This window comes from Littorina saxatilis, unplaced genomic scaffold, assembly GCF_037325665.1.
Source record: "Littorina saxatilis isolate snail1 unplaced genomic scaffold, US_GU_Lsax_2.0 scaffold_1535, whole genome shotgun sequence".
NCBI classification, from domain to species: Eukaryota; Metazoa; Mollusca; class Gastropoda; order Littorinimorpha; family Littorinidae; genus Littorina; species Littorina saxatilis.
The window spans coordinates 1-12,224 of NW_027127608.1; the positions used below are offsets into that span (position 1 = coordinate 1).

Here is a 12,224-nt window from a genome sequence, read left to right on the forward strand (position 1 = left end):
CCTTTGGCCACCAAGCCACCACCTTGAATCACTGTGTGTCCCTGTCGCTCTCTCTCGTGCTCTCTGTCTCTCTTTCAGTCTCACCGAGACCAAACACTGCATTGTAGTTTCTTTGCCGAGACCAAATCCCCACCCGCTGGCTGGCTTGCAAATCGTCTCGCATGCGATACGCATGCTTTTCTCGTGTTCGGCTGTTCTTTTTGCCGAACAGCCTCCCACCGCCTAAACCTCCCCCCCCGTTAAGAGTCGTTTTTGTGATTTATTTGGCATTTAGGTCCCAGGTAACATTATGAAGTTTTAATACGATCAATCGGACCTATTATCAAGTTAGTGTATCAACTTTTGAACGAACTGCGCCCAGTAGTTTCCCAGCAATAAGCTGTTAAGTCGAGACAGACAGACACACACACAGACACACAATAAAAAACGCTGGCGCTGGACCCGAGTACTCTTCAGACTGGCTCGCTCCCCCAGTATGAAAGTGTTTGTCTTGTGCACGTGGATTTACAAACAAAAAAACCCAAAAAACAAATTATTTTACACAATTAAAAAAATTATTAGAGTAAAATAAAACATTAAAACGTTCATAATAAACAATAGTAGTAAACAAGAAATTATTAAAAAAAAATAAAAATAAAAAATAGATCGCCCATGCTGGGAATCAAACCCGGATCACTTTGGCCATAGTCGGAAACGCTTTCCACCAAGCCACCAACTCTGACATTCGCCAGTGAACTCAAATGCCTATAATGCTCGCGCAGTGGCACACGCACGCAAAGCACGCACGCACGCAAAGCCTGGTGTCGGTGGCTGGCTGGGCGGTTTATCAGCCGAACGGCTGTTCTATCCCACCGCGAATCGCGCCCACCGTTAAGAGTGTTTTTTGTGGATTATTTGGCATTTAGGTCCCAGGTAACATTATGAAGTTTTAATACGATCAATCGGACCTATTATCAAGTTAGTGTATCAACTTTTGAACGAACTGCGCCCAGTAGAGACAGACACACAGACACACAATTAAAGTCTGCTGGACCCTAGTACTGCGTACTCGGGGATTAAAGTCTGTCGGACCCTAGTACTGCCTACTTGGGGATAAAATGAAGTAAGAACATATATAGCATAAATGTACATACAATACACTGCTTAAATGAAATGATGTGAGTTCATTTGACGTAAGTAAAGCATTATAGAGTAGATTGCATTGACACAACAAAGCTGTAAGCACCATGCCCATTGACATGTACACAACATTCGAAAAAATCAGTGAACAACACACACACACGCACAGACAGACACACACACACACACACACACACACACACACACACACACACACACACACACACACACACACACCCACACACACACACACACACACACACACACACACACACACACACACACACACACACATACATACATACACCACGACCCTCGTCTCGATTCCCCCTCAATGTTGAAACATTTCGTCAAAACTTGACTAAATGTAAAAAAAGAATATGTGACAGGGTCACCAGTCACCAATTATAGAGTAAAGTTTTTGTCATTGTCCAGTCTAGTGTTTATAGTTGCCGATCGCTTTATGTTTTGTGTAATGCCATTATCTGTGCTATTAGTTAACTTTTGAGATGCACATGTCCAGTCACCGGTAAATCCTAAGCGCGCTTAGCCGTCTGTGTTCATGTTCTGACCAGTCTTTGATCCATTGAAATTAAGCCGCTCTCCTAGGAAGAGACGGGTAGCCGCTGGCCAGCAGGTGGTCAGTTGCATAACTGTTATGGCCTAACCGGGAGTAGCTTCCCAGAGGATGCTCAAGCCCTGTCTTTGGAAGCGCCCCGATCAAAGCCTCGTTAAGAGGGTGTTTATTCCTTTGTCGGATCGGGTGAATCGCTGGCAGGTGGTCAGTTGTTTACCCCCCCCACCCTTTGTGTTCCTCCCCCTTCCTCTTGTCTTACGTTTAACCAATGAAACACGGAACCTGCTTGGAATGTCGTGGATACGGGTGGTTACTAAGATGTTGATTGGATCTTTGTGACTCTCGCAAAAGTTTGATTATGTATACATGTACATGCTAGGGTGTGAAAGAGAACTTTGGAGAGGCGCGAGAGAGAGAGAGGACGTGTGTTGTTGTGAGATCCACTAACTGACAAGATGTAGTCATCTTTGTGTTTTGGCTTGTGGCCACCCGGCTTCGGTCGGGTAGGCGAAGTGGAGGAGAGAAGAAGATGTTAAAGACAGGAATAAAGTTTGCCATGCCAGTATCCTGCTGTTGTCATGTATGTCATCTGTTGAGTACGTGAGGGAGAGTCCAGAGAGAGTCCGTAACACATCATCATCAAGAAGCAAAACATCAGTTTCCCGAGCTCCTCACAAATACAAAAATACATTGTTAAGAGAGAGAGAGATATCAAATCAAATCACATTTTACCACAGTCACTTCGTTGTTTAGAAATCAAATTTTATTTTTCGAGGGTTGTGGCATAAGCAATATAACGAGCTTTTTTTCAACCAGCCCTCGCCCAGAGAGGGGACTAATCTAATCACACATTTACACGGATATTCACGTAGAAAAAAAGGTAGAGAAAAACAACAACATTATAATATGAATATTTACATATTACATATTATACACAAATATATGTAACGGTGAAAACAATGCTGAATACACATGCATGAGTAAATGTGTTATTAAAGCTTTGAGTGTTTTTGTGTGGATATAATGAACACTGATGCTCTGGACAAATGAAAATATAACTAAACGAAGTCTTCCAGCCCTGTGATTTTTCGTAATTTAACATTTTTTTTTAAAGTATTTAGACTCATTGGGACTCTCACAAATTCCGGGAGAGAATTCCACAGGACGCTACCAGAATAGGCTAAGCTTGACTTGAAGAGATCTATCCTTGGAATTGGGACGTTAAACTTTCGGTTTGGTTTGACTTTAAAGTTTGCAACGAAAGTTCGTGGTGCACGGCCGGAAAGTATTTTGTGAAGGAGCACGCCTTCATTTAATTTAAATCTTTCTTTTAATGGGAGAATCTTAAGTTTCTTATAATCATCAAATACAAGACTGGATTGTTTCAGTAAAATTAGTTTTAGAAACACTCTTTAGAAGAGAGAGAGAGAGAGAGAGAGAGAGAGAGAGAGAGAGAGAGAGAGAGAGAGAGAGAGAGAAAGAGAGAGCCTGAGCGAGAGAAAGAGAGAGAAAGAGAGAGAGAGTGTGTGTGTGTGTGTGTGTGTGTGTGTGTGTGTGTGTGTGTGTGTGTGTGTGCGCGCGCGTGTGTGCGTGCATGTGTGAGTGAGTGTGATCTTAGGGATGAACACTTTATACTGTACATACAGACCATACCTTTGAAGTGTTATTATGTATGACTTTTTGCACCTTGATTATGGAAAACTAAATCTTTATCTTGCTCTATTATTTTTTCTCAAAAAGAAATATCATGCTTTGAGTTTTTATTATTAGCGACGAATTGTCAGCCTTTCTTCTTCTTTGCCTCACATTTACTGATTTAATCATTGACTTATTTTTTTAATTTAATGTTTCTGACAGGAAGTCAAGACATGCAGTGAAGGGAGAAACTGCCTGATTGACAAAAACAGCCGTCGTGTGTGTCCTTGGTGTCGCATGCAAAAGTGCTTGGATGTGGGAATGAAAGCTGAACTCATTTTTGGTAAGAGTTGGTTCATCAAGATTTAAGAGGTATTTTTTCATCTTAGTTAAAATTAGGGTACAACCCCTTTGAAGACTTGCATGGATTGGGGAACATTAGGTCTGAAATCGGAGTCTTAGCATATGGAGGTACAGACTAGCAGTACATCTGAAAACTAGGGTCTTGAAAAGAGGGTTATTTGAAAATGATGGTCTTAAAAGGGGGGGGGGGGGTGTGGGGTGGGGTGGGGGGTGATTCGATCACTGTGGTACCATGCAGTATGACTGTTTTTTAACTGAAGCCAAATTAGTGCCCCATCGCTGAAGACATGGATCCTAACTTCCATGACAGGAATGCTTAAAAGGCAGACAACAAAGGTTGAGACATTGCCTGAAGTTAATGGGGTCTCACATTACAGATACCTTGGTGACACAATTATCTGCATGGGTATTTCAATTATTTTTAAATTACATTTTTTTGGTTTTTGTTAAGGAGGAGATCAAAACGCAAACCAAACAATCCACACCTGTTTCCAGTCATATGGAGAAATATGGATGCACATTGAAATTAATTACCCTTTAGCCTTCTCTGCGCATTTTTAATGGCAAGGTAATGTCGTAGTTCCCCTTGTCACAGCAACTCTGCAGTGGTTGTCTGCCTTAGAATGCTGAGTGTGGAGCACCTTTGAATATTCCAAAGGAGGAAATGACAGCCTGGCCTGATTGCTGTGTCTCCCTTTTATGCTCTAGCTAACTTGGCAAATCAGCTTTATGAAGGGCCTAATTAATTTAGCCCAAACTCACCCCTGACTGATCTGACAGTCTTTGCTTCAAATGTGACTAGAGGGCGTTTGGGCACCCTATCACACTCAATTGCATGCTCACTTATTAACCTTTGCCGGATGCCGCTTTTGACTACACACGCCCGACGATGCGGGTTTGTCTGAACCCATACATTTGAAAGAGGGTTTTTACCGTTTATTTCTCTAACGACGATGCGGATTTGTCTGAACCCATACATTTGAAAGAGGGTTTTTACCGTTTATTTCTCTAACGACGGGGTGGGTTCAGCCGGGGAAACCCACAGCGCTACTTCAGTGGGTGCATCGAGTTTCTCCCTTCACCGACTTCTTGCAGGGGAGGGAGAGGGGGGGGGGGGGAGAGGGGGAGGGAGAGACTGAGAGAGACTGAGAGACTAAGAAAGAGAGAGAGAGAGAGACTAAGAAAGAGAGAGAGGGAGACTAAGAAAGAGAGAGAGACTAAGAAAGAGAGAGAGAGACTAAGAAAGAGAGAGAGAAAGAGAGAGAGACTAAGAAAGAGAGAGAGAGACTAAGAAAGAGAGAGAGACTAAGAAAGAGAGAGAGAGACTAAGAAAGAGAGAGAGAGAGACAAAGAAAGAGAGAGAGAGAGACTAAGAAAGAGAGAGAGACTAAGAAAGAGAGAGAGAGAGAGACTAAGAAAGAGAGAGAGAGAGAGACTAAGAAAGAGAGAGAGGGAGACTAAGAAAGAGAGAGAGAGAGAGAGAGACTAAGAAAGAGAGAGAGAGAGACTAAGAAAGAGAGAGAGAGACTAAGAAAGAGAGAGAGACTAAGAAAGAGAGAGAGAGAGACTAAGAAAGAGAGAGAGAGAGAGACTAAGAAAGAGAGAGAGAGAGACTAAGAAAGAGAGAGAGACTAAGAAAGAGAGAGAGAGAGACTAAGAAAGAGAGAGAGAGAGACTAAGAAAGAGAGAGAGAGAGACTAAGAAAGAGAGAGAGAGACTAAGACAGAGAGAGAGAGAGACTAAGAAAGAGAGAGAGAGAGACTAAGAAAGAGAGAGAGAGACTAAGAAAGAGAGAGAGAGAGAGACTAAGAAAGAGAGAGAGACTAAGAAAGAGAGAGAGGGAGACTAAGAAAGAGAGAGAGAGAGAGACGAAGAAAGAGAGGGAGAAAGAGAGAGACTAAGAAAGAGAGAGAGAGAGAGACTAAGAAAGAGAGAGAGCGAGACTAAGAAAGAGAGAGAGAGAGAGACTAAGAAAGAGAGAGAGAGAGACTAAGAAAGAGAGAGAGAGAGACTAAGAAAGAGAGAGAGAGACTAAGAAAGAGAGAGAGAGAGAGACTAAGAAAGAGAAAGAGACTAAGAAAGAGACACAGAGAGAGAGACTAAGAGAGAGAGACAGAGAGAGAGACTAAGAGAGAGAGAGAGAGACAGAGAGAGAGATAGACAGAGACAGACAGTCAGATAGACAGACACGGTCATATAGACGGATAGACAGATAGACGGATAGACAGACAGAGCAACTGACAACAGACATATAGACACAGAGATACGGACAGACAGACAGAGAGACAGACAAGTCTCTTGGAGACAAACAGGCAGACAGACACTGTTCCGCCGCTTTGGTAATTATGGGTGTAGCAGAACCCGCGCCGTCGGCAGAGGGATAGTTACAATCACTACTACTCTTTAAAAGTATGGGTTTGTGTGAACCCGCGCCATCGGTAGTGTTTATGTAAATTATCATAATCAATTAATTTTAATGTTTTGTCATGTACACACTAAAAATTTGCAGACAGAGAGCAAATTAGGTGTGTGAGAGATGCTTACAATTTCAAAAAGATACCTTTAATGGTTCCAGAGTTACAATGATTTTAGTGTGTCTCTGGGTACAGGTGAACCCAGGAAGCACAGCAAAGGTTAAGAGTACTGCTTGTAACAAGTGACACTGATAGTCTGTTTTTACATTTAGTCAAGTCTTGACTAAATGTTTTAACATAGACGGGGAATCGAGACGAAGGTCATAGTGTGTGTATGTGTGTGTTTGTTTGTTTGTTTGTTTGTTTGCTTAACGCCCAGTCCACCACGAAGGGTGATATCAGGGCGGTGCTGCTTTGACATTTAACGTGCGCCACACACAAAACAGAAGTCGCAGCACAGGCTTCATGTCTCACCCAGTCACATTATTCTGACACCGGACCAACCAGTGTGTGTATGTGTGTGTGTATAAAGTAATTCCGAGAAAACTACTTGACCAATCTTCATGAAACTTCACATGAGAGTTCCTGGGTATGATATCCCAAGATGTTGTTTTCTATCCTTGGCGGATTATGACTTTATTCAGTTATTCTGCAGAAAAGACAAATGCTGGAGAAAAACCGTTCTTTTCTGCAGCATTTCTGCATAATGTCATCTTTTGCCAAAACAGCGTTTTTTTCTGCAGCAAAACATTTTACTGCAGTAAAATTGAAATCAAGAATGCTGCAGCAAAACGGTGCTGTTGTTTTACTGCAGAAAAACTGTTTACATTTTTTCTGCAGCATTTTGTACTGGCTCTTGGCGGATTATGACATTATTCAGTTATTCTGGAGAAAAACCGAAATGCTGGAGAAAAACTGTCTTTTCTGCAGCATTTCTGCATAATGTCATCTTTCGCCGAAGCAACGTTTTTTACTGCAGTAAAACAGTTTTTCTGAAGCATAATGTTTACTTGGTTTTCTGCAGCATTATTGCGATTAATTTTTTCTTCAGAATAGTCTGTGACCGTTTTTCTGGAGAAAAACGAACGACCTTGTAAAGTAGGGTTTGTATTCGTCGCCCCCTGGGATAGTATAATAGTTTGTTCCGCAGTGTACCAATCAGACAGACAAAATACATTCGTGTCACGCACAACTATTGATAATTCTGGATGAGCATCTCTCGACAGAGGGGGGCTCGCGTGCTCCAACATTATAATGCATGAGCCAGTACAAAATGCTGCAGAAAAAGTGTAAACAGATTTTCTGCAGTAAAACAACAGCACCGTTTTACTGCAGCATTCTTGATTACAATTTTACTGCAGTAAAATGTTTTGCTCCAGAAAAACCCGTTGCTTCGGCGAAAGATGACATTATGCAGAAATGCTGCAGAAAAGACAGTTTTTCTCCAGCATTTCTGTTTTTCTGCAGAATAACTGAATAATGCCAAAATGCTGAAGAAAAAGTGTAAACAGTTTTTCTCCAGTAAAACAACATCACCGTTTTACTGCAGCATTCTTGATTTCAATTTTACTGCAGTAAAACTGTTTTACTGCAGAAAAAACCGTTGCTCTCGCGAAAGATGACATTATGCAGAAATGCTGCAGAAACAAACAGTTTTTCTCCAGCATTTCTGTTTTTCTGCAGAATAACTGAATAAAGTCATAATCCGCTAAGGATAGTTTTCATCTTTTGGACAGATGTCTGATGACGTCATATCCTGATTTTTGTGAAAGTTGAGGCAGCACTGTCACACCCTCATTTTTCAATCAAATTGATGGACATTTTGGTAAAGCAATCTTGGACGAAGTCCGGACTATGGTATTGCATTTCAGCTCAGAATCTTACAAATTAATTGATTAGTTTTCTCGTTAAAGTTGTCATTAAAATCGAACTTTCAGTAACAGATTAAACGAGGACTGCATTGTATTCCCCATCTTCTCCTGAATTCAAAAATATATATATGTCATGTTCACTGTAACAATGTGCTCAGAATTACAGAAAATAGGTTCAGTAAGTACTACATGTATACCAGGGGCGGATCCAGGGGGGTTTCCGGGGTTTCTGGTTTGTGTTTAAAGTGAGAAAAAAAATGAGAAAAAAACATTTGAAAATCAAGAAAATCTGATGGTTCAGATTGCACCAGATTGCTCCATTTTCCTTGATTTTTATCAAATTTTCCGGGGGGGCATGCCCCCGGACCCCCATAAGAGCCGGCCCGTGTCTTCTTAGTGACGGTTTTGGAAAGCAGTTGGGTAATTTGCTTGCTCAGGTACCACCAGATCGGTCAATAGTCCTTGTTTTGATCCAAATTTGTCTTCTTAGATTTACTTTTTGGAACGTGTATTAGGGGAAGTTTCTTGGCTCAGATTGCACCAAATTGCTCCATGTCAGTTCCTTGTTTTTATCAACATTTTTGTGAGAGGGGGGGGGGGGCAAGCCCCCATGACCCCCCTAGGAGGTTTGAACGCTTCGCACATGTGATCCGCCCCTGTATACGCTCGTATGATTCTCGGAGACCAGCGTGATCCGTCTCGGTATTGTTAGCCGAGACTACCTAAATGTATCTCGTAGTCTTGGCGATGACTGGTTTGTGGTGTTGATCTTTTAGTTTGATACCGATTGACTAAATGTTTTTTCATCGCTTCACACGACTTGTTTTTTTGTGTGGATATCTTGACAGGTGTCGACCAGAAGAAAAAGCTGAAAGAGAAAGTGAAGAGAAACAAAATGCAGAGCAAGCGGGACTGTTCTTCATTTGCTGCAACAGAACTTCCCCGGGAACACGCCTCTCCGCCCTTTGTGTCATCTTCAGCAGTTCCCATGATGGTATCACAGATGGTAACAGACGTTTGCGCACAGGCTGGAACAAGTAGCTGCTCTGCTCCTTATAAGGTAGACGGCAGTGTGTCTCAGGCTGGAACAAGTAGCTGCTCTGCTCCTTATAAGGTAGACGGCAGTGTGTCTCAGGCTGGAACAAGTAGCTGCTCTGCTCCTTATAAGGTAGACGGCAGTGTGTCTCAGGAGCGTTCTGCCGTCAGTGAGAGTGTTCTGGTGGAAGGAGTCAGCAGTAGTCTTGCACAAGGGAACCTGCCAAATCTGGAACACATGGTGTTGAATGCTTCAAGTGCGGCATGTCAGTCGAAAGAGTCATTGGAACCTCTTGAAGGATGTTGTTTGGGAGGAATGACCAAGGATCCAAAGGCACAGTCATGTTCACAGGCAAATACTTCGGACAGCCCTCCCTCAATTCCTTCCTCTGAAAATGGACCAGTTGTTGTGGAGCAAAAGAAAGGGTCCTTGACTGACCTTCGAACTTTGACCCGTGACCAGCTGCCATCAGACCCTCATATGTACTGGCGCCTGTCAGAAGAGGAACGAATGTTGCTCACTCTCATGTCTGCAGCGTACGAAGACACCATTTTGGTTTCCCTACGAGAACGCCAGACCTCAGCCATTCTGGACTCCAGCGACTTTGGGATCACAGACTTCCTTTCAGACTGTGACATACAAGTGCGAAATGCTGTCAGTTTCGTCAAAAGGCTGGAAGACTTTCGAAGGCTGAACTTCGACGACCAAATCGCCTGCTTCAAGTCGTCCATAGGCTCTGTCATGGCTGTACGCAACGCTTACATCTTTGTGGCGGAGCGGAACGCGTGGCTGATGATAAAAGGCCAGATGACGGAAGAACTGTGCAAAAGCCTTTTCCCCTACAACCCCTACCTCGGCTGGGGCACGGAGCTGTGCAGAGAGCTCAAGGCCGTGATTAAGAATGACATCACCATCTACGCCCTTCTTCACTGCATCCTGCTGTTCAACCCGTCCAGCGAGAAGGTTGCTGATCGTCAAACGGTGAGCACTATGAGGGACAAGTATGTCGTCCTTTTGCGTCACTATCTAGAAGCCACTTTCTCCTATGTGTACTCAGAAGACTACGTGCGTGTGCTGCAAAACATTGTCTTGGAGTTTGGAGAGCTGAACCGAGTAAGCACAAAACTGGCCAAGGAGATGCACTGCCCAGGCAGTGACGATTGTGTTCGCTTTGAGCTTCTCATGGAGCTGCATGATGAGGCTGATAAGTGATGATGCTTTTGATGGTTTAAATATTAGGCTTAAACCAAGGGATTCACATAGCCAGCTAGACAGACAGATAGATGCACACACGCACGAGATGCACACACGCACGCACACACACACACACACACACGCATGCACGCACGCACACACACACACACACACACACGCACGCACGCACGCACGCACGCACGCACGTACGCACGCAGGCACGCACACACACACACACAAACACACACATTCTCACACACACACACACACACACACACACACACACACACACACACACACACACACACACACACACACACACACACACACTATATCGGATAATCTTACCTTTCTGGCAATCTGTGTTACATTTGGGTGACAAAATCTCACTTCGCACTTTTAAGTTGGTCATTATTTGTTTTGCAATGTCTGTGCCATAATGTCCTTGTCAATATAACACTTACCTCGACAGTACTATTCTTGCACATTATCTATTATAGGCCGAAAAAATTGGACAAAACGCTGAGTGGGTACAATTATCTCCCATAACCATGCGCCACCGTGGATCCCAAGCACTGTCCGAGTGCTTCCCCCTTACAGGATGTAGGTGGCGCGTCCTCTTTCTTTTTTCGCGCGTGTCAGACCGGCTGTGTTTCTGCTACGCTCCCGGATTATTTTGGACTAAGAGGCTTCTTTTCTGTGTGGACTATCACCTGTTGGATTATTGTGTGTTATTCCACTTCTGGCTTGAGGCTACGTTGTGTTTCCTTCAACTTGTGCCTCCGTTTTTGTGTGGCGGACTCGGCGTGCCTCCCGTCCTACTTCGTGGTGACCGGTCGTCTGCTTCTCGTTTCGCCGCATTCACTTGAGTATTGACCTAAATTTTCTTTGAATTTTGTTAATTCTCTGTCTTTAAGGGTACGTACAGGGCGAGGTAGGATGTCTCGTCCTGTTTTGGGCTCTGGTTCTACGGAACCAGAGTCTGCCGGGGGCAACCCTTCTCCGGGCGCCCAGCGTCATGTTTTACGCACGGAGAAGGGGATCTTTCGGCGCTCCGACTCTCCCTCCCCAAACGCTTTGCGTTTGCGGCGAGGGAGGGCGGAGAAAGCCTGTTTGAGCAAGCTCAATGCGAGCTTGCTCAAACAGGCTGGGCTTGAGCCTGGGACTTCGGGCGGGGCTGCGCCGTCGAAGGTTCGGGGAAGGTCGAGGAGAAAGAAAAAGCTTCTTTCTCCTTCTCCTTCAGTGGAACAGGCTTCCCCCCCTTCGACGCCGTTGTCCGGCCCTCAGTCTCAGGCTTCAGCTCCTCCCGGTTTCAAGCCTGGGGGGAAGGTTTCCTTCTCCTCCCTGGCTCGAATCCGGGGGCAGGTCGATTCCCAACCCTCTTTGGGGGTTGGTGAATCCGATCTAGGGGCTACTGGAGAGACTCAGGTTTTGACAGCCAACGGCCATACCACGTTGTAAACACCGGTTCTCGTCCGACCACCGAAGTTAAGCAACGTCGGGCCCGGTTAGTACTTGGATGGGTGACCGCCTGGGAACACCGGGTGCAGTTGGCATTAAAATCTTCCTTTTTCCGGTGCCTCTCCTGTGCCCTCCTCGGTTTCCACCGCTGTGGAAGCCAGGAGGGACACGGGTCCTCCTCTGAACTCCCTCGCTGGGTCGTCTGCTGCTGTTTCGACAGTAGTTTCGGCCTCCTGGGGGGGGGAGATCGGAGGAGATGACGGGGTCTCTGAATTCCCTCCCCGCTGGGGTTGGGATGCGAATTGACCCCGTTCAGGGCGGTCCTGTGGGGGCAGGGGTTTCAGGCTTCGTGCCTACGACCACTGCTACTACGGTTCCCTCTGACGTCCGTGTGACTGGTGGCTGTCCCTCTTGTTAAGACGCTCCGGCCGACTAGTTACTGGACGTGGAGGTGTTCGACAGAACGTGGTACTTCTGTCGAATGGTCAGGGCGACGGGAACATTGTTTCTGTTGCTCAGACCGACACCTCCGACCGGACCGTCTTGACCCCACG

General features: G+C 44.8%; 1 protein-coding gene and 1 non-coding gene across 3 annotated transcripts; both read left to right on the forward strand.

Annotated features, from left to right (window-relative positions):
- The first annotated feature begins 3,551 nt into the window (after positions 1 to 3,551).
- Positions 3,552 to 10,345, forward strand: LOC138956021 (uncharacterized). 2 transcript variants are annotated; one of them, XM_070327493.1, is made up of 3 exons: positions 3,552 to 3,674; positions 8,828 to 9,039; positions 9,148 to 10,345. In XM_070327493.1, the coding sequence occupies exons 1-3, from the start codon at positions 3,629 to 3,631 to the stop codon at positions 10,225 to 10,227; spliced, it is 1,338 nt and encodes a 445-aa protein (XP_070183594.1). In that variant the 5' UTR covers positions 3,552 to 3,628; the 3' UTR covers positions 10,228 to 10,345. The 2 variants fall into 2 exon arrangements, with proteins under 2 accessions (XP_070183594.1, XP_070183593.1); XM_070327492.1 differs by having other exon boundaries at positions 8,828 to 10,345.
- A 1,301-nt stretch (positions 10,346 to 11,646) lies between these two features.
- On the forward strand, positions 11,647 to 11,765 carry LOC138956022 (5S ribosomal RNA). Its single transcript, XR_011452468.1, has one exon. It is a non-coding gene; the product is annotated as a 5S ribosomal RNA (ribosomal RNA).
- The last annotated feature ends 459 nt before the right edge of the window (positions 11,766 to 12,224 follow it).